This window comes from Macrotis lagotis, chromosome X, assembly GCF_037893015.1.
Source record: "Macrotis lagotis isolate mMagLag1 chromosome X, bilby.v1.9.chrom.fasta, whole genome shotgun sequence".
Taxonomy (NCBI): domain Eukaryota; kingdom Metazoa; phylum Chordata; class Mammalia; order Peramelemorphia; family Peramelidae; genus Macrotis; species Macrotis lagotis.
Window position 1 is genome coordinate 452,974,572 of NC_133666.1, and position 22,941 is coordinate 452,997,512.

A 22,941-nucleotide genomic window follows, 5' to 3' on the forward strand; every position below is an offset into this window, starting at 1 on the left:
TAAATTATGGTCACATAATATAATGGAGTATTGCTGCTGAAAGTAATGATGTGTGAAATGATGGAGACTGAGGTAAGCAGAGACAAGAAAACAATATACATAGTAGTAATTCCAATAATGTAAATGGAAAGAACAACTACATACCAAAAAAATCAAACGTAAATATAACAAAATCTAGGTCTCAAATTAAGAGATCTTAGAGGACATCAAAATAGAAAGCTGTAAATCACAGGTTTTTGGCATATTCCTCATGTATCTAAGATTCACTCATTACCAAAGCCCAGATTTCACTGACTAAAAGTATTTTATATTATAATGATCAGTTGCTGGGACAATCATCTCCTGATGATGTGACAGGTGTTTTGGTTTATTTTTTTGCAAGGCAGGGGGTTAAGTGACTTGCCCAAGGTCACACAGTTAGGTGATTATTAAGGTCACATAGCTAGGTAATTATTATGTGTCTGAGGACATATTTGAACTCAGGTCCTCCTGACTCCAGGGCCAGTGCTCTATCTGCTGCACTACCTAGGCTGCCCCTAGAATGCTTTCTTTTGAGCTGACACCAATGGACAATGTTATTTATTCTTTGTTGTAGTATTACTAATGAAAATCTTATGAATCCTGTTGTAAAATGCTATTATCTTGTTCCAACAGAAGGAAACACCACTTGCGAATGCTGCATTCTGGGCAGCAAGAAAAGGAAACCTGGCTCTTCTGAAACTCTTGTTAAACAGTGGTCGGGTGGATGTGGACTGCAGAGACAGTGTATGAACTCGGTATATGCATGATGAGAGAACCTAACTTTTCCCATAATGTTAGGAGAACATTCCATGGATACTTTTCAGTTCCAAATGCTTACTTACATTTTTTTTTGTTGTTTTTACCTTTTTTTTTTCTTCCACACAGATAAAGGGTCAAACACAGAAGAATCTAAAGACATTTTTAAATATAGGAGAAAAGTGGGGAGGGAGAGAGTAGTAAGAGCAAAATGGAGAAGATGGGTCACAAAAAGAAAAGAAGAGGAGAGAATAAGCAAAAAAGCAAATTCTAAAAGTATAAAGCAAATGGAATACAAAAAAAAATTTTAACTAATGGCAATCATGAAAAAATTTAAGGACAGAAAGAGAATGATTTAGAAATATACCAGTTGCATGCAGTGTGAGTGTTAGAAAACAGAACACTTAAAGTCTCCATCTATTCCCCTAGCCTATTTTACTTTTACAAATATAAATACACTAATTGACTATCTCATGCAGGAAATAAAAATAACAAATATCACTCAGATAACTTGCTGTTTCACACCAGCCGGAAGCTGCTATCCATCTGTACTCAATAGAATTTTCATACATCTTCAAAGACAGAGACCTTAGATAAACAGAAAAAATTACCAAAATGTTATTAATTTTGGACACAACTAAAGTTTTTTTAAAGCAATACTATCATTTTCCTAAAACAAAAATGTCACTACACGATTCAATGGCATTTTGCAGACATGTAAATCCATTGCTAGCTTAAAAACAGTGTAAAATTTACCTCCATTTTAATCATTTCATTGTTCTCCTGTTCCTATGTTACTGGGTAACAGATCTAGGTTCATATAAACTTGAAACGTAAGTGAGGGTAAACCTTTGCTCCACACTTTGCCTATTGTTCTTCTCATTTCTACCCATCCTTCTTTCCAATACTGATTTAAATCAGTAGTACCATGTTTCATCATGCTTCTGTTGAGTCTTGTGTTCCTTCCATATCCACCTGCTCAGACTTGCCCTTCCAGCCATCATCCCATGATCATGATTTTTCCAATCACCTACAACTTTACAGCTTGTCTATTTTTGAGTCTTCTTTCCTTAGGATACTCTCTGTGTTAGGTGGCAGTTAGTTAAACTGGTAGACTTCACTGATGTGTAAATTGATGCCAGTAGGTTAATATATTATCCTTCCCAATAATATATTATCCTTCCTTTTAACTAACATAATAGCTTTAAGTCAACTCTAAATGGATTGGACTAGATAATCTCTAAGGGTCTTCTCTAACCTGAAAATTTCATGATTCTATAGAACAGTGAGGGGAGCATGAAGGAAAGAGAAGGGCAACTCATATTCTGTTTCTATATTAAAACAAAGAGCAGCTAGGTGGCATTGTGGCTAGATTACCAAGCCTGGAGTAAGGAAGACTCTTCTTACAGAATTCAAATATAGTCTTTGATACTTACTAGCTGTGTAACCCTGGGCAAGTCACTTTAATCCTGCTTATCTTAGTTTCCTCATCTGTTAATTGATCTGGAGAAGGAAATGGCAAAGCACTCCAGTATCTTTACCAAGAGAAACCTAATTGAGTCATAAAGAATCAGACTTGACTAAAGATGACTCAATAAAATATTAAAGTAAATTAAAGGACCCTGAAAGTGATATACTTCTGATAGTCTGTGATGCCCAGACTCATTACATAATAACCCTTGCTTCTTCTTACTAAGATTAAAACATTTAATAAACTTGTAAGGTTATTAAAGGTCTACTTCTTTCTTTCTCTGTCTACCATTGTTGGGGGTTTTAAATTTTACCTTCAAAATTAACAGCCCAATCATGGCCTTCATTCATTGTCACTTATTTTGCCTGAGCTGTGTGATCTGTCTCACACCTGAAATTTGGGAAATTTATTGAATAATAGAGGTATTATCTTGCACAAGTCATTTAACCACTGTTGATTTCAGTATTGTCATCCATTAAATGAGAGTTCCTTCTGGATGCTTTCTGAGGTCCTTTCTGCTGAAACAGTCAATTGCTTTGACTTGGGTCTAACCCTCTCCAACTGCTTCTCTCCTCATCCCCAAGCTGGACAGTACTACTATCTAGCTTCTTTTGGGAGTAATGAAATTTTGATCCTCATGGGTTGAAACTTATTTGATACACTAGTAACAACTCCAAGTTCCCAGGATCACTTAGAAGTAGTTGGAATACAAAGTCTTCATAGGCCACTTGATAACCATATATCCATATCAAGCCTTTTTCTAATAGATAACATGAGGTTACTCTATTAAAAAATCTTAACTTGAGTTGCTAAGAAAGATAAATGTGCATAGATAGATAGATATAGATATATATATGTAACTTAGATATACGTATGTATGAATGTAAAATATTTAATCATTGATTTAGGTAGAAATATTGCTTCTTCTCTGACTGGAAAGCTTGGCAAACACATTCCAGCTGCCATAGACAGTAAGGAAAGTTTTCACTGGCACCCTGCAGACAAAATCAGGAAAATAAAAGAATGATGATTGTAGAAAGCAAACAACAAACACCTCCCTGGCTGCATCCCCTCTCCACCTCCCCCCCCCCCACCTCCCCAAAAAAACTGTCCTGGATTTAAATAATACAAGGATTCTTAAAAATCATTTCTGGTCTGGTGCACAGCCCCTACAACAGCCAGAGTGGAAAGAGTCCCTTACTTTCCCTCCTAGAAATCTGATAGATTTGACAAATAGTTGAGCACGGAGGGTTAGGAATCACAACTCAATGCCAAAAAGAAAACAGCAAAAGAATAATGAAATTATAAAAGACCTTGTTTAAAATAACTATCCTGGTAAAATGGCTAGCCCCCCCCCCCAATTCTTTATCTGATTTTAACTGTGTTCTTTTTTCCTAGAAGTGTTTTTTTTAGAAGTTTTTAGAAGTCACAATTTCATATTCTCAAGTCATGAAACTGATGAAGTAAAAATGCCCTTTTATGAGCATTTAGTCCAATCCTTTAATTTTGCAGATCAGGAAACTAACAGGTTTCGAATAGTCAATGACTTTCCTAAGATCACCCAGGTAGTTAACAGAAGAGTCAGGACTTCAATCCAGTCTGAGATCTCCCAGGTTAATATTTTTGTTCTCTTTCATCCTGCCTCTCATCTAACCTGAATTATTAAGAAAATAAAGACTTCTGACCCTGGGAATCTAATGAGCCTTATTTAATAAGGGGAAATCTAATGAGCCTTATTTAATAACTTCTTTGGATTAGCAGTAGTGTTTTGGAATAAGTTTCTTAACATTCATAATCAAATGAGGTCACCACATCAGAGCTGCCTTCAGTAACTGTGCCTGCTTAGATTAGATTTCTGGTCATGGAAAAGTAAATGAGTTTTTAAATTGAAAATTCCAGTTTGATATGAGAGTACACATTTCAGTTCATGTTTGCATTCCTTCACTTTCCCCTTCCATTGTGCATTAAAAACTTGATTCCAGGTAGATGTTAAAACACCATAGAAGTTTAGCAGGGGGCACTGACATTTTTGCAATCTTTTTTATGAGATTTTTTCCTATGAGATTTCAGTTATTAATATGGTATAATATGATGATTTGTTTCTCCTCCTTCCAGAATGGTACCACGCTTCTCATGGTAGCTTCCTATGCTGGCCATATCACCTGTGTGAGAGAATTGGTTCTCCAAGGAGCAGATATCAACCTTCAGAGAGAGGTGAATAACATTGATAAAAGAGAAGTAAATAGAGGCAGAGCTGAGCAGATTGTTTAGAATGGGAAGTATTAAGCAAATAGGAAAAGTTCCATAAAAATAGGTTTTTCTGTCAAATCCCAGAGTTGAGGAATTTGTTGTGCTGAAAGTAAAGTCTAGGGTGTCAATTATAACAAATACATTTATCAACTCCAGACCTCACAGACTACTTCATTAGTTGGTGTCCTGGCTTTCCTATATATCAGCACTTGAGGTAATTAAGACACTAGTCATAGTCCATACAAAGTCGTATTTTCCTTGAAGGGTGATAAGATATAGAATGTTAATAGAAATTTTTTTTATTCTTAGTTTTTGTTTTTAAAGAAACAAGTTAATACTGATCTCCCAATGGGATTTCATAGTCAGGGCATCACAAATATCTTGAACTATTAGTCCAATGAAGGACAAACATCAATAAATAACCTAAAGGTAGTGTGGTGGATACAGGGCCAAAAGTAGAGGCAAGAAAATTCATCTTGGAGCTAGAGAAGGAAATGACAAACCACTCCAGTTTCCTTGCCAAGAAAATTCCAAATGGGGTCATGGAATGATGGATATGATGAAAACAACTGAATAACAATGACACTAAATAGCCTACTGAAAGGTAGTCAAATGAATTTTGATTAGAAAAATGACCTTGAACGCTTTCCACACCTTTGTTCTATGGCAACTTCAGGGAATAGATTTTAAGTGAAGGAGTCTTGAGCAGATGATCCAGTTTTTCAAGAGTGTGGAAGAATCAAGAAAAGCTAAACTTTTCAGTCACCTTGGGGATTCAAGTTTTCAAGACTTCAGAGGATATCTCCCATGCTAGGAATGGACAGAGCAATCTTTATCCTAATATTCATCCTTCATTCCATATTGGTTCCCCTATCTCCATGCTGGAGCAAATTTAACTCACATTGGCATAATGGATAGATTACTTCAAAGATCTTGAAAGTATAATCCAGTGTTTGAAAAGTCTTCAGGTCTTCTCCAAGTTATCCATCCCTTCATCTTTTCTGAGTAGAATGAGCCTTATCAATATTACCAACAAAGAATTTAAAATATAGATAGCTATCTCATTTTATTGATCAAATTCACAATAGACCTAAAAAAATAGTCCTCTAAGAAGTAAAACTGGAATCAACTCAGTGTTCATATCTTAAGATAGTATAGAAAGACTATAGTAAATTATTAATATATAATTTTATATATACATAATTATATATGATTATTACATTATTACAGAAAGTCCAAATTATTCTATCACCACATAACCTCTGCCATAATCATAGAGATGTAACAATAATACAGGCTTATTGTTTGAGGTGGGAAGGAGGACAGTTTTCATTTCTCAAAATAATTTTCTAATTCTACATTCAGAATAACTAAAATTTTGCCCTAATATAATTTTTTTCCTGATTTATAAATCAAGACTATAGTCCTTGTTCATTTGAGTTTTTTAGAAATAGACTTTGAACAATAAAAAGAACATGAGGAAAATCTACTTACTCACAAAGTATATCCTGAGACACATTTCAAACAAGCTTTGGAATCAATTAACAATAATTCAAAAGAACTTAAGAGGTGGTGGGAAAAAAGCAACCTGTTTTTGAATTCCAGTCTACATGTTTCACTGTGGTTTCCTGCTTAGCTGTTTGTTTAGGTGGAAAAGTCTATTTATGTTTGGAACATGTTGGGGGGGGACCTGAGGGGGGCCCCCAATGACCCTTATGGTACTGTCCAAAATATACCTCTTCAGGGGCAAATCCTGTAACTAAATGTGGTATAATGCAAACAATGAATTCTTCAGGAATTAATGCATTGTATAATTTGTGCCTATAGTGCTGCCAGAGACAGGAGAAAGTCCTTTCACTAATGTGTTTAAGTGTTTGGTGGGTATTGTCACTGAAGTCATTATGGTCATATTTCTGTCTTGTACCAACTTTAGTATTTTACAATACTAGATCAGATATGTGTTTTGCTGCATAAGTTACTGCCATGCCTTTATTTGGTGGGTTGTCTAGACACATAGTCTGGTGTGGATAACAGACTAAAAGCTAATGGCCCTAAGGGAGTCATTGTTTATTGAGAACCTGGCTGATGGCAGGGTACAGATAGAAGAGCTAAATAAAAGTGATGGCATGAAACCCTTTACTTCAGTAAGAGAAATGAGTAAAATTAATAGTATCTTATCCCATAGTCTCTAAAATAGGAGACACTTTTTTCCTTCCTAACCATTATTACCTTAGTATAACAACCTTCTTTTAAACATAGGGACATGTGCTGAAAAATCGTACATTTGCTGAAACTGACATGAAATAACTGTGATGTAATGGTTATCATTGTATCAAAGTAATGGTTATTAATATATCAAAGAAAAGCATATTGAACTTAATCCTTTTCAATTCAATAACAAATGTTGATTAAGTGCTAGCCATGAGGAAGACATTGTGCTGGAAACAAATTTCTTTCAAGCATGTCCAAAATAAAATATGCCCAACATCCTCCATTACACATATCCATCAAGCCACTGAGAATTTTGCCATTGCCACAACTGCTTCGAAGTTTAAGTTTATGGAATCCAATTCTCTCCGTTGTTGGGGAGATTACAGGCTCTCAGGGAAAAAGTGATAAGGTGGACCCAGTGACTTTGTACAGATGGAAAGGAGGAAGTGTCCTTTCTTTTAAATAGATAGAAAGGAGGGAAAGGCAATATGGTACAGCCAAAGGATCCCTGGTCCCAGGTCTAGATTCATAAACCTACTTCTGATGCTTACTACCTGTTATGAGCTTAGACAAGTATCTTAACCTCCTCCCCTCATGTTAACTTCTATAAACTTAATGAGTGTGGGGATTGTTCTAAATAGCTTCTGACATCCCTTCTGACTCCTGATCTGATTTGTACAGAGCTGACATCCCTGGGACCAAAAGAGACAATCTAGTGACATGGCATAGATGTTACACAGGACACACTTTGTCCAGGACATTTCTACTGCTGTGGCCCTCATCTCTTCATTATGTCCTCCCAACCATGAAAGCCAGAGTCCTTTTCTATTGACAATTAGTGTCTAAAGTATGCTTTTCTGAGACATTACCTGGATCATTTCCTTCTACTCTTAAAGGACATAAAGGAGTTGGTGTTTTTCCCCCTCCTGGCCTCTGAGAATGTATTATTTACTTTCCCAAAGTTCAAAAAGCAGAAATTAAGCAAATTTGCATAATGTTTTTATTGTCAGATATATATATATATATACACATATATAAATGAGTGGTATAGTGTTTTCTTATTAGAATAGAAAGATTTTGCTGCCAGTCTTCATGCAGACACATTAAAAAAAAGGCCTGGTAAAGATGGATACTAGGGCTTTCTTGGTAGTAGCAAAGAATTGGAAATTGAGGGAATGCCCATCAATTGGGGAATGGCTGAAAAAATTGTGGTGTGTGAATGTGATGGAGTACTTTTGTTCTGTAAGAAATCATGAACAGATGGATTTTGAAAAGCCTAGAAAGACTTCCAAGAACTGATGCTGAGTGCAATGAGCAAAACCAGGAGAACATTGTATTTATTAACAATAACCTTGTGAAATGATCAACCATAATGGATGCAGTTCCTCTCAGCAGTTCGATGATCAAAGACAATCCTGAGAGACCCGTTATAGAAAATGCCATCTACATCTAGAGAGTCTGAATGCAGAGCAAAGCAAACTATGTTCACTTTTTAAAAACTTGTTTTATGTTTTTTCTTTCTTTCTCTTGATTTTTTACATTTTAGTTCTGATTCTTCTTCCACAACATGACAAATATGGAAATATATTAAACATGATTATACATAAGCAACCTATATCTGATTACTCACTGGAATGGAGGAAATGGAGAGTGGTAGGAAAATGTAGTACTTAAAAGTTTACAAAATGATGATAGTTGAAAATTATCTTTTCCTGTAATTGGAAAAAATAAAATAAAATAAAAGGACATTTTTAAAAAAAGAAAGATGGGTGCTAAGAAATGAGATAGTACTATATTTGAGCAAGCTGTGAGAAGTGTGGAATTAAAAAACATGTTTTTCTGGCATAATACCTGCATATAATAAGATGTATTCTGATTCTAGCACCAACTACCTGAATTCTTCCCTAAGCTAATAATGTTATTAGTGGAATAGAATTTAAATTCAAAATCCTGAAAGATGGGTAGGCTAAGTGATCCAAGGAACATGTCAACTTCCAAATATGATCTCTACGTAGATTTAGAAATTCTTCATTCCATGGTCTTTTTTTAAAAAAATGGAACAAAATGCCTCTCTCTCTCTCTTTCTCCCAGTCAGGTACCACGGCTCTCTTCTTTGCTGCACAACAAGGCCACAATGATGTGGTGAGATTTCTCTTTGAATTTGGAGCTTCCACTGAATTTAGAACTAAAGTAAGAGAAAATATTTTTGCTCTCCTATCCTATAAAAATATTTCAGAACTGGGGCATCTAGGTGGTTGAGTGGATCGAGCACTGATTTGGAGTCAGGAGGACCTGACTTCAAATTTGAAGACACTCACTGTGTGATCCTATGCAAGTCATTTAATTCTGATTGTCTTAAAAAAAAGAGAGAGAGATTTCAGAACCCATGACTTGTGTTTCCTCTTGATCTAAAATATTTGAGGTTTTTTTAGCTTCAGTGTTTTTTTTTTAAGATAGGTGTTTTAAGGCTGATTTTTTGAGAAATAAGTATAACACATAAACTGGAATTATAGCTAAAGTAAAATAAAAATAAAAACTCAGAATATCTGAGCTAAAGTCCTTCCTGTCTCAGCTCTCAAGTTCTTGAGCCAATTGCTCAGTCCTAATCACAGAAAATCATTTTAAATAATAATAATGATAACAATAGCACTCTGTCAAGCACTTTTCAGATATTGATCCTCACAACATTTCTATGAGATAGTTGCCATTTCATTTATTTATTTATTTTGGGGTTTTGCAAGGCAATGGGGTTAAGTGACTTAACCAAGGTCACACAGCACCACCTAGCTGCTAGCTAGCCACTGCACCACCATTTTACCTCTGAGGAAACTGAAGCAAGTGGAGGTTAAACGACTTCCTCAAGGTCACAAATTTTTAACTATCTGAGGTCAAATTTTCAACTCAAGTCTTCATTTCTTAAGTGATTACTTTGTACTAGGAGCTATGGATATAAAGGAAAAAAAATGAAATAGTCCCTCTTCTTAAAGATCTCTCGTTCTATTGGAGATAAACAACAGGTTCACAAGTAATGTTTATTAAATACGTATTAAGTCAATGCAAAGAAATTTGCATTTTATGGGTCTCATGTGAGAGAGCAATTATTATGGATTACACCTTTTGGAGAATTATATCTAATATTCATAATGTTTTCTTGATGTATTACATTTTATTTTAAAGAATTGGTACTAGGATGGCAAGTTTGTAAGTTTCTTAATGTATTAACATTTTTTCCCTCTAGCTTACTCCCAATTCTTTGGCTTGAATGATCAGAAGCTTTAATGTAATCCTGGGGAAATAATTTCATTGTGGGTATTTCTGAGTCATGAGGTTTGAAAGTAGATAGGTTCCTTTAAAGACCAATATCTTAACTAATACATAGTACACAGTGATACTTAAAAGAGAGGCCAAGGCTATTCTCATGCCCTGAGCACTAACTTTTCCTTTGCCCCAATTGGCCAAGGACATCAAGAACAAATAAAAATTGAATCAAGAATGAATCAAAATAAAATAAAAATTTTAATGTTCAAGACACAATTTGATGTTTTTGTCTCTGATGGTCTTGGATGGATGTGTGAGTTTCACAATTGTGCCAGTTTGGGGCAGCTAGGTGGCACAGTGGATAGAGCACTAGCCCTGCCTGGAGTCAGGAGGACCCGAGTTCAGATCCAGCCTCAGACACTTAACTAGGTGTGGCCTTTGGCAAGTCACTTAACCCCATTGCCTTGAAAAAAACAAAAACAATTGTGTGAACTTATTTCTAACCTGATTATAAACAGAAATTCTTAGAAAGTGACTCCAGTTGAACTGTTCATCCATGGAAAAACCTTAGGAACTCTTGCTAGGCTTTTTTTTTAATCTTTGGATAATGAGGTAGTTTTTCTTTTCTTCTCCCTCAAATGCCCAACCCTAGTTGTGGCACAGTGGATAGAATATCTGCCCTGGAGTCAGGAGGACCAGAGGTCAAAATCTGAACTCAAACACTTACTAGCTGATCTTGTACAAGTCAAATAACTCTAAATGCCTCCAAAAAAATCTAAGATATGGATTTCAAAAAAAAAGGATTCTCCATGCTTTTTGTTTCTTTTCCAAAATCTGTTGCAAACCCAGAATCTGTCTCTGTCTCTATCTATCTCTATCTCTATCTCTATCTCTATCTCTATCTCTATCTCTATCTCTATCTCTATCATCTCTATCTCTATCTCTATCTTTATCTCTGTCTCTCTGTCTCTCTCTCTCTCTCTCTCTGTCTCTCTCTCTCTCTCTCTCTCATCACAGTTAAGTGAGCTGCTCAGGGTCAGACAACTAGTAAATGTCTGAGGCCAGATTTAAATTCAGGTCCTCCTGACTCCAGAGTCTGTGCTCTACCCATTATGCCACCTCCTTGCCCCTTGATCTCTCTTCTTGAGCTGAACAATGAAGGCTAGGAAAGCTTTTGATGGGATAAAGTCTTATCTCACCCATAGAGTGGTTGGGGGAACTACTTTGAGTTCCCCCAAACTTAAATTCATGGTGACCCTGTCTTTTTCTTCATGCCCTTTAAATGGAGAATTCCATATCCTAAGGTAGAAATCTAAAGTTCAAATCATACAACACATTAAACTTAAAATGCCAGACTAGTGTGTTTTATTCATTTGTATATCCCTTTGTTTTTCTAGCTTAGGAAACAATGTGATTTCCATTGTCATCAAATAGAAGAAAGTTTTAAATTACATTATTTAAACAGGCAGTTTATAGAGTTTTCTGCAGGAACCTCCAAACATATGAAACAATAATAGTTCATGTCATTATTGTCAAGAAAAAGTGTAAAGAAAGATGAGAAAGGGGAGTGAAAGTGGCAATTTTTGGTAAAATTATTCTCTTGGGCTTGTGAAAAAATATGTCTTGAAAAAGATGCACTTACTTCTTGTCTCTAGGATGGCGGCACAGCATTGTTGGCAGCTAGTCAGTATGGCCACATGCGAGTGGTAGAGACTTTACTGAAGTATGGAGCCAACATTCATGATCAACTTTATGTGAGTTTGTTCCCAATGGACATTAAATGTAGTTTTCAGTACCCTTGCCATAAGTGATCTCAACAATATTTTCTCAACTGTCAGCAGTTGCCTCTTGAAGAACAAACACATACACATAAAACCCAAATTTACTTTATTTCATTTTTTAATTAGCTAAGTTTTAGACTGGGTAATGTTTACAGAGTCAGAAGATGAGATATAATTGAATTAGATGTAATTTTTGCCACAGGGAAATAATACTGATCTTGGTTCTGTACTTTTGAACCTATTTACACATATGCCATTTCATTTATACATGGAAGAGGGTAGATCCTACAACCCTACATGCAGTACTTTCCATGATATCCTACCCAACACAGCATATGGAACTGATGAAAAATGAAAATTGAATGCTTTCTTTACAGTTCTTTTCAACAAACGTAAAGCATTTACTCTGTCCAAGGCTCTGAGGACCCAGAGATGGAAGGTTAAGAAAGATTAAAAATTTTTTAAATCCTGCTTTCAAAGAATCTAAAATCTAATAACAAGATGAGTAACAAAGTTGCTATCTGGGAGAAAAATAAAGTCAGGGAGGGAGAGATATAGGTGAGGAAAAGGCACAACCTCAATTTTTTTTGAAATGCGCCTGTTGCTAAAGCAGACAGCTTTCTGCCAATTGACAATTAGCACAATACCCAAGGGCTCTGCTCATTGATTAATCACAGTAGTAAACTACAGGACATACTATAAATATGATTCCATTTTGTAAGTGGTTGCATGAGAAAATTAATGTAGTAAGAAAAAGATTCCTCTAACCTCAACAAATCATTATGTAACATATATAATATATAGTTGTGCTATATAACTTTTAAAAATTAAAAGTGGAAGTTATTTGTAAATTCAATTTTAAAATAAAAGTTAAAGTATATTTTTGAAATGAAATGTTTTTGAAACTTAACACTTCTTACAACTACCATGCAATCAAGTGATGAAAGGAGAAAACAAAACTAACCCCTAAGCTGCTGGTTTCAGCTGTTTATGTTTTGTATGTTATGTTATCCTGAAACTAGACTGCTTACCTTAACATTCAGGTCCCATGCATATATATATATATATATATATATATATATATATATATATATATATATATATATATATATATTGGGAAAAACATACCAGTTAGATATGGTTTTTTTCTTTTGATCACATTCTACTTATATCTGGGGATACCTTAAAAGTGACAGGCTATGTAAGGGTTCATAATATATGCTTTTTAATATTATCCACAGTATCATTTACCCCCATGAACACCATCACAGTATCAGGGAATGTTCATGAATGCAGATGGAATGACTAAGATCAGAAGAGTCTGATTGCTCTGCAGCTCCAGTTAGTGGGGGACATTTCAAAGACATAGTTGGTGTAAGCTGCTTCTGCCCTCTCTCAGGCAAAGCCTATGAAATATGATTTTTACTTTAGTGCCATAATAATAATAACCCTCATTTATATAGTACTTAAGATTTTTCAAAATATTTTGTATACATTTTCTTATCTGGTTCTCAAATTAGCAAACATCCATGCATATAAAATATATATGTACACACACATATATTTTGTTGTTACTTTTGTTAATATTGAGTTGTTTCAGTCATGTTTAACCCTTTTGAGGCTTTGTTGGCTAGTGTATTGGGGTGTTTTGCTATTTCCTTTTCCAGTCCATTTTACTGATAAAGAGACTGAGTCAAATAAAGTGACTTGCCCAGGGTCACCAAGTTATTAAATGTCTGAGGCTAGATTTGAACTCAAGAAGATGAGTCTTCCTGATTCCAAGTCCAGTGTTCTAACCACTGGGACACCTTAGTTGCCCTTCACACACATATGCAAAAATATATATGCATAAGTATACATAACATCACCTATTATTAGAGAAAGAGAGAGAGAGATTTGGAGGTTCTTCCCATTTATTAAACTCCCATTATAGCTTATTTCTCACATTCCATAGTATTTCTTGTATGTTATATTACTCAATCTTCACAATAGCCCATGAGGTAATTAAAATTTAAGATCATTCAAGAAACTCCATACCTACCAGTGATTTCAGTGCCATAATATCTTCCATTTACTTTATGGCTATGCCCCTCCTATGACCCTTGGACAGATCATCTAGTAAAAGCATCCAAAATAGTTAAAGTGTAGAGAAAAAAAAAGGTCATGGAGAGCCTAGTGTTTCTGTGAACTGAAAGAGCCATTAATAGTAGAAAACAGGGGGGTGTGGAGAACAGTTCTTGGAGAATTGTCAGAATCAGCAGCTGTTGGTGGCATGCCTAGAGGAAAGCACATACAACCATCTGAAGTTTTTGTTCCCACATGAAGCATATGTTGAAAAAAATCTGTAAAGCTGTTTAATTAATTTTTTAAATTCCAAGTCAAGTATTATCCAAAGATTGCCAACTCAGCTGATACCCTTTGGAAACACAATGATAGCCTATACATGAGGCACCCGGTTGAGACTTGCAAAGGAGGTGCTTGGTGTTTATTGGTGTACACCAGAAGCTACTTTCCCAACCTGAGGCATGATCATTAGCCAGAATGGTCTGTCTTTTCTACCAGGGTTCTAGGGTTTTCCATTATGATCTAAAAATAATCATTCCCATTAGATGTGACAAGAAGAAGGAAATAAAGTACCTTCAATCAAGTGAATCATGTTGTCCTCTAGATTTATAACATAATATGTCACCAGTCTTGTTCAAAGATTAAAAAAATCCATAAGCTGCATATACCCAATTACAAACGATAATGAAATGGAAATAGAAACAAGCATATATTCTGTTTTTGTAGATAATTTGCTTAATTGAGTTCCCAGGTGGTGACTGTCTACAGGATGGGCATGCTCCATACAGAAGGAACTTCAAACATTTCTTTGAAGAGCAAATATTTTATCCTTTGGCACCAAGGGTAGGAAGACAAATGGAAAAGAATCTAATTAGAAGGAAATATCACATCATTCATTAAAACACATGAAAATAAGTTTGTCATACTGGACAACAAAAGGTTGGAAAAAACCACCCTCCCAGCCTCATCACTTGGACCATTATTATTATGAAGTAGGGGAAGCTAGGAGACTCAGTGGATGGAACTCTGCTAGCCTGCAGTCATGAAGACCTGAGTTCAAATTTGATCTCAAACACTTGCTAGCTGTATGACTCTAGACAAGTCACAAGGTCCAGTTTTCCTTAGGAAAATGAAATGGCAAGCCACTCCAGTATCTTTGCCAAGAAAATCCCACATGGAATCACGAAGAGTTGGACACAACTGAACAATTACAAGAGTGTAAGAAGTAGAAATGACAGGACTGCTCAGTTGTAGGAAATACTCTTCAGATTTATCAAAATGTAATCCCCAGAAGCCTCCTTTATAGTGAATACAGAATTGACCTCAAAGTCAGAAAGACCTGGGCTTAAGTCATGCCTTTGACATATCTGTCTGTTGACCCTAGATAAGAGATTTAATCTCTCAGTTCTCCAAGTGACTTACTAAGAAAAGAGGTGGCACAATTTCAGTAGATGTATAATGGAGCAAGCTACTCACCTTCATACTCAGAGTGTGCACTGGAGCAGAGATTGGGTTGGGTTTGTTTTGCTTCCCCATATGGTGAGGATGGTCATTTTTTTTTACTTCACTATGAATTTTGAGTTGGTTTTGTTGGAAGTAGAAAAGAATAGAAACTGAAAATAAAATAAAATGGAATTTAAGAAAAAGAATTTAGGTGAAAGAGAAATGTTTGGAGATGCATTGGTAGAAGTTTCTCCCTGTTGCTCCCAACACATATTTTTTCCAGAGTCCCTGTTTTAAATTCCCCCCCCCATTTTGAAATTTTGTTAATTTTGTGCATTTTTCCCCAAATGTAATTTCTTTTAAAATACATTTGAATGGCAGTTCATTTTTTTTTTCTCCATTTGGTGTTATGTAGGATGGAGCCACTGCACTCTTCCTTGCAGCCCAAGGGGGTTACTTGGATGTGATTCGATTATTGTTATCATCAGGAGCAAAAGTCAACCAACCAAGGCAGGTAATGTTCATCCCTAGTTCTTGAATCGACCACTATCATTCAGCAACATTGTAGGGAAGCCTAGGGCAGTGCTGGGGGATCACATGCCTAAGATAACTAGTCAGCCTTCTGTCTTTAAGAGTTCAAGTAAATGGTCGACTCCCTTTGTTTGCATTGTTTGCTTTGTGCTGACCACGTGCCCTCTGAAATCCAGTTAATTTCCCAGTTGGGAATTTTAAAATAGCTCAGACATTTGACATCTGAAGGTGGAGTGCACATTCTGTCACTTCTTGTTCAAATAAATGGAGGCTACTCTGAGGTCCTGAATAAACACAGGCTGATTCAGGTGGCTTTTACCTAATCTTTATTTTTTTACCTTCTGCTAAAAAAATGGACCTTTCACTGACCCCGGAGCTTGTTTTAAGGTCCTAAAGCTCATTTTGAGACATGAAAAGGTAGAAAAAATATGATTAAGAGGAAATGGAGGTAGCTCCCCACACTCATCAAAGTGGCAAAAATAGTGAAAAGCAATAAAATTTGGTGCTAGAGGGTTATAGGTGAAGAGGCTCATTCCTTCTTTGCTGGTAGAAATATTTTTTGGGAAAGCAATATTGAGCATAGTAGTATTGTGCAGAAGTAATAAAAAACAATCATGCTCATTGACTTCTATGATTTCCATCATTAAGAATATCTCTCAAATGTTATCAAAAAATAAAAGTGGAAAGAAATTCTTCAAAGATTTTTATAGCAGTGTTTAAAAATGAAAAAGACAAAAAAAGCAAAAAACTGAAAACAACTAAACATTCAAGAATAGAAATATGGTGAAATAAATTGCAGACATTAATACAGTTAAAATGAACAATTGTGAGAAATAAACAAATGAATGAAGTAATATAAAGTCAAAGAAACAAAACCATAAAGATATAACTCAAGATGTCTTTATAACAGGAAAAGTAAAGAGGCCCAATTCTTTTAAATTCTTAAATGGCTACTAACCCAATTTAATTAATTGAACATACAGATACTTGATAAAGTTTGCAATAAATCTTTTCTTCATAAAAAGAGGAAACTGAAGGGAGATAAGCTGAGGGAAAGCACCCAGAAATTCTAAATCAAGGGTTACTAACCTTTTTAGCTTTGTGGACCCTTCTGGCAGCATGGTGAAATCTATTGATGCCTTCCTCAAATAAAGTTTTTAAAAACATATAAAATTGTTTAAAAATAAACATTACAAAGGAAGCTAAATATAATGAAATAACATTATTAAGAGATTTAAGAAAAAACAAATTCTCAAACCACAAGTTGAGAATCTCTGCTTCAGATGAGATTAAATTTCTTGGACTACATGAATTACAACTCAGAGCTTCAAAGTAATTTATAGCTGGGACCATGGAAATCACTATCACTATTTTTTGAGGAAGAATGGAGAATTGGAAATGAGCAAATAGTGTCATAGTTTCCCAAAAGAGAAAGAAAGGATATGCCACAAACTATAGTTTGGAAAACTGGATACTGATATCAGGCAAAATAAAGCCCAGTGACTGGCATACAGTCAGTGTTCAATTAATATTGTTCAAAACTATCTAGAACAGATTATTAAAAAGAAGCAGCATGTTGTCAGGGAAAGAAACTTGGTTTTCCAGAGGACTTAGGTCTTAATTTTAGCTTTGCAGTTTTTATCAGACAGACGGAGAAGGAAGCTGAGAGAGAGAGAGAGAGAGAATGAATGGAAAAGTAAAAAGAATATTGAATTTGAGTCAAAGGTCAACCCAGCTTTAAATCCCAGCTCTTCTACTTACTCCTTTAATATTTCTGTGATCTCAAGCAACTCATTAAATTAGTTCTTCTTTGTAATTAAGTTCTTCATTTGTAAAATAAAGGATCTAGTAGTATTTATTTGACACAGAGATATCAAGTATCTAAGCTGCTAGGTGGTGCAGAGGATAGAGCACCAGGCCTGGAGTCAGGAGTACCTGAGTTAAAATCCTTTCTTAGACACTTAATAATTACCTAGCTGTGTGGCCTTGGACAAGCCACTTAACCCCATTGCCTTGCAAAAACTAAAAAAAAAAAAGTATCTAAACTGCTGGCTGCAAGCTTCCCACAGTACCCCCAAATTAAGGCCTGTGCTGGGTGAAATGTATTGAGAAATGTTTAACAAAATAAGTAAAAATATAGATAATGTTAAGTTGTGGTTTTCTAAATCAAAAGGCAACCTGCAGAGATCTCTATTTGAGTTTGACACCACTGGGCAAAATGATCTAAGGGATCTTCTGGCTCTAAATCCTATATTTCTATAAAATGTATAGTATTTGAACAAAAGGGCAGTGGTGATTCCCAGCAGAGATTTATTATAACTGAATTATGTAGGTTAACAAAACTCTGCTTTTTTGATAATATTCCTTCATTAGACAGATGAAGAAAATACTATGTTTGTGGATAAGATGAAGTTAGATTAGATAATAATATAATTTTTTGGACTCAGAACAGATTAAACAATCCTATTGAAAGAATACAGATGGGTGGCTAGGTGGCGCAGTGGATAGAGCACCAGCCCTGGAGTCAGGAGTACCTGAGTTCAAATCTGGCCTCAGACACTTAATAATTACCTAGCTGTGTGGCCTTGGGCAAACCACTTAACCCCATTGCTTTGCAAAAACCGAAAGGAAAAAAAAAGAAAGAAAGAATACAGAATAGTTGGTCCTTGGAAAACATGTCTAGTGTCCCACTGGGAGTCTTCATCATTGACCCTCTTCTATTCAATATTTGTTAATCAATGACTTAAATCTGGAAACTAATAGCATATTTATTTACTGTTGTCAAAAAGTACAAAGAAATAAGTAATACACTGGACAGTAGAATCAGAATTCAGAAAGTTCTCAAGATGATCTACTGGGTCTAAGCTAACAGGACAGAAATTAAAAACAGTAAATGTGAAATCTTTCTTGGTTCAAAGATGGGAAGCCCATTTATGACTGGGAGGATCAGGATAGGTTTCAAGGAGTGGGTAGTATTTGACCTGGGTCTTAAAAAATGGATAGGATTTCAATAGACATATATGGTGGCACAGTAGCTATGAGGCAAAGAGCAACATGTCTACAGAAAAGGATAGACAATAAATCTTAGGATCTGTATGAGGCTCTAAAGAGAAGTAACAGGCCCAGTAACTGAGAATGAACCATTAAAAAAAATGGCAATCATGAAATATTTTTTATTTGCTGCAGGTTTAGCCCTTAAAAACAAAAACTTGATTTCATACAGTAACTTAAGTCTAAGAAGGAAAACCAGTTCTAGGGAAAATTATGAAATAAATTAAGTTTGATTTTGACATATTTTTGCCCATTCTTCCAGGACTCTTTTGATTTCTTCCCTCAGTTCTCAGTGACTCCATTCAATCTGCCCAACATCTCCCAGTGGGGCCTCTTTCAGTCCCTAAATTACTGTCACCTACTGCCTCTTATAAAATTGCTTGTCCTGTGTCCTGTACCTTTAAGTTCCTATCCTAAAACTATGTGACACTAAATGGTAGGGAGTTCACCAAATTAACTAATCCCTACCAATGTTTTAGCTAGCTAATGTGATATACTATCCCTTCCAAATAACAAAATACCTAGCACCAAGTAAAATTCATCCAGAATTAATTAAACAAACAATAAAGAATTTGATGGGTTTCTGAAACAGTTAAATGACACTTCATTGCTCCATCTAATTCTATTAGAACTATCTGATTTCAAATACTTCTCTTGGGATTTAGACCAGGGCTGACCAAAATGTGGCCACAGAGCAATTTTATGTGGCCTGCCTGTGGGTTTACTAAATACTTCAATGAAAGAGCTATGGCAGAGCTCTCACTAAAATGGCAAATCAAAATATATAGCCTATTGTTTCAACAAGAACTTAAGGTAGCATGAATACTAGCCTTGGAGTCAGAAAGACCTGAGTTCAAGTCCAGGAGTCAGAAAGACCTGAGTTCAAATCCAGTTTAGACATTTCCAAGCTGTGTGACCTGGGAAAGCCATTTAACCTTTCTTGGTCTTAATTTTATCATGTGTAAAATCAGGACAATAATTACACAGGATTTTTATGACTATCATATATGTTATTAAGAATTCCAAGATCCCACAGTGGCACTAACTACAACCCCCTCCTCCACAAGGACAGGAAAAAAGAAAGAGTGTGTGTGTGTGTGTGTGTGTGTGTGTGTGTGTGTGTGAGAGAGAGAGAGAGAGAGAGAGAGAGAAAGAGAGAGACTTCGTTGTTTAGAGACAGCTTGGAGTTCTATAAGTACTCATCTTTCTTTGTGTCTTTTCCTAGAAGGATCTAAAGGAGTAAGATTTCTTTCCTTCAGATGTTAAGCTAATGGTATCTGCCACACTAATAAAATGCCCATCTAGGTTTCCAATGTATTAGTATCACCTTTGTATTTTCAAGAAAAAAATGTATGAATCCCTTCTTTTAAATAAGAGGAAGCCTATTGTCATAGACAAAGTTCCAGATCAGGAGGTGGAAGACCTGAGTCCTAGACTAAGCCTGCCAGTAACAAGTTGTGTGATGTTGGACAGATCCATGAGTAAATTGAACCTCAGTTTCTTCATCTGCTAACTAGGATCCTTGTGTTGTTTACTTGCAACAACTATGGCAAATGAGATAGTGTGTGTGTGAATAAATTTATATGGCACTATATGAACAGAAGTTATTTTTAATTATGTTAATATTGGGGGAACTGTCTTGTTTCTAAGGCTTGAGGGAGCTCAGGTTTCTTACAATTTTAAGAATTCATTAGTTAAAAGGCAACTAGGTGGCACAGTGGATAGAGTACCAGGAGAACCTGAGTTTAAACCTGACCTCAGCCACTTATTAGCTATTTGATCCTGAATAAATCACTTCAACCTGTTTGCCTCAGTTTTCTCATCTCTAATATAAGTTAAAGGAAATGTTGAACCAATTTTTTTATCTTTGCCAAGAAAATCCCAAATGGGGGTCATAAAGAGTTGGACACCATTGAAATGGCAAGTTTGTGTGTGCTTGTGTGTGTGTGTGTGTGTGTGTGTGTGTGTGTGTGTGTGTGTTTCTAAGTGTATATCCAGGCAAGAGCCCACTAAAGCTGTTATATACTATGACAGCTTAGGATAGTTGACCTTCAACTAGTCAGTGTTTCCATTAGGAGGTTGCTACCTGCTATCAATGACTTCTCAGGACTGTGAAAAACTGCCTCAACCAGAGTCTGCCTTGTCCCTCTAGAACAGACTGAGATACATTCAAGACAAATGTTCACATATTATCCAAATTACTCTACATTAGATGAAAAGTTTTACCAAGCTGGCTCAGGCCACGTCTATCATGAAAACTAGCCCCTGGCACCCTCTGCTGGACAAGAACTTTAAGAAGTTACAAAGAGGCATGTACTATAACACAAATGGGCAAGTCTGATTTATCTTGGGAAAAGGAAACCCCCTCCCTATGCCCTAAGGTTGGGAGAGAGGGAGGTGAAGAACACTCCTGTAATAGAGCTGTCAAAGGCAAATTATACAGATTACATAAATTACATGATCAAATGTAAAGAAACCTGGCTCTAGAATCAGAAGATTTGGGTTCAAATTCCTCTTCGTGCTACTACTGTGATCTGGAGAAAATCAGCTTCCATTTGCTTATCTATAATAGAACTGATAGATGATTTCAGAAATCCTTTTGCTGTAGATCTATGATCCCATGATTAAAGGCATTGGGGGTAGATCTATAGTCAAATCTAGGTAAGTCAACAAGCATTTATGAAGCAATTACTAAATGTAAAGTGCTATGTGAAGCCCACAAAATACGAATATAAACAGAAACACATTCCCTTGCCCTAAAGGAGCCTATGTTCTAATAGGAAAAGCCAACAGATAAAAGGAGGTTGGTAAAGAAAGCTGAAGAATCAGGATAATTCAAGTCAAGATGCCTCTTTATTCTTAAACTACTTGAGGCCTGAATTTTCTGGATGGTTTATGGATTACTCCCAGAGAGTACCTTGCTAGTGTTTTCTGTCCTCAGAAGTTTGAATGTCTTTGATGTCCCTTGAAGCCAGGAGTCAGAACACTATTGGTACAACTATGTTGGCATTTTTTCCCCTAAAGGATGGAACAGCTCCATTATGGATAGCATCTCAAATGGGACACAGTGAGGTAGTGAGAGTAATGCTGCTTCGGGGGGCAGACCGGGATGCTGCAAGAAATGTAAGTAATGCCAACTCTTATCATCTTGTCACACAAATAATGTCTGTAAATACAAGACAAACCATTTTAAAAAAATTTTTTGAACTTCAGTACATAAAGTCAAAAAAAGTCCAGGTACAAACGACAACATAAAAAAGATGGGTTATTTTTTGATCAATTAAATAAATTTTAGAATATTGGAGAGTCATACTTTTTTAAATGTAAATAATATTTATTAAATTTATTATTGTGCAAATTTTTCAACAAATCTGACATACCCTAACTAAAGAAGACAAGAATTATTTAACAAATCGTGAGCCAATCTTTTAAATATTCTTCCTGATTTCCTGGAACTTATATAAACCTCAGATTCCTAAAACTCACCTCTCTTCTCTGATTTCACAAGTAGGTAATATCTTAGTAAATGTATAAAAGGGAAACATTTATTTCTATGTCCTTTGTGATGATCTGGATGCTACGCAGGTTTAAGCTGTTTAAGTACTTGATAGAATTCTTAAGCAGCCCAATGAAATGGGTAATCTTTGGTTTACACTTTTTATCTAATGTAGGTGTGTCCATCTCACAGCCTGTGGGCCTCATTCAGCCTTCAAAGCCTATTCTTGTGGCATTATCACATTTAATACTCATCAGTAATATGGGATAACTGTAGAAATAAGTAAACATTAAAGTCCATATGAGGCCTCTCTTTCATCCCCCTATATCTAACAAATTAGCAAATGTGATTTCCCCTCCATAATTTCTCTTACATTCATCCCCTTTCTCCACTGCTTTAGCTGCCACCCTGATTTAGTCCCTCATTGTCTATTCATGCTAAAACAATAGCCTGCTCTTTGGTCTACCTGCTTCTAGACTGTATTCTCTCCAATCCACTCTCTGCATAGCCCACAATAATCTTTCTGAAGCATAGATATGATCAAAAGTCTCCAGTAAGGGGTGGCTAGGTGGCACAGTGGATAGAGCACCAGCCCTGGACTCAGGAGT

The 22,941-nt window shown here is 35.7% G+C and overlaps 1 protein-coding gene across 1 annotated transcript in view; it reads left to right on the top strand.

Moving 5' to 3' along the window:
• Positions 1–687: 687 nt before the first annotated feature.
• ANKRD29 (ankyrin repeat domain 29) overlaps positions 688–22,941 on the top strand; it is a 30,261-nt gene continuing 8,007 nt past the window's right edge. Inside the window, exons 1-6 of the mRNA XM_074203185.1 lie at positions 688–765; positions 4,364–4,462; positions 8,801–8,899; positions 11,623–11,721; positions 15,671–15,769; positions 21,862–21,960. Of these exons, the coding sequence (XP_074059286.1) occupies positions 4,382–4,462; positions 8,801–8,899; positions 11,623–11,721; positions 15,671–15,769; positions 21,862–21,960 (477 nt within the window). The 5' untranslated portion in view covers positions 688–765; positions 4,364–4,381. The remainder of the gene's footprint in view (positions 766–4,363; positions 4,463–8,800; positions 8,900–11,622; positions 11,722–15,670; positions 15,770–21,861; positions 21,961–22,941) is intronic.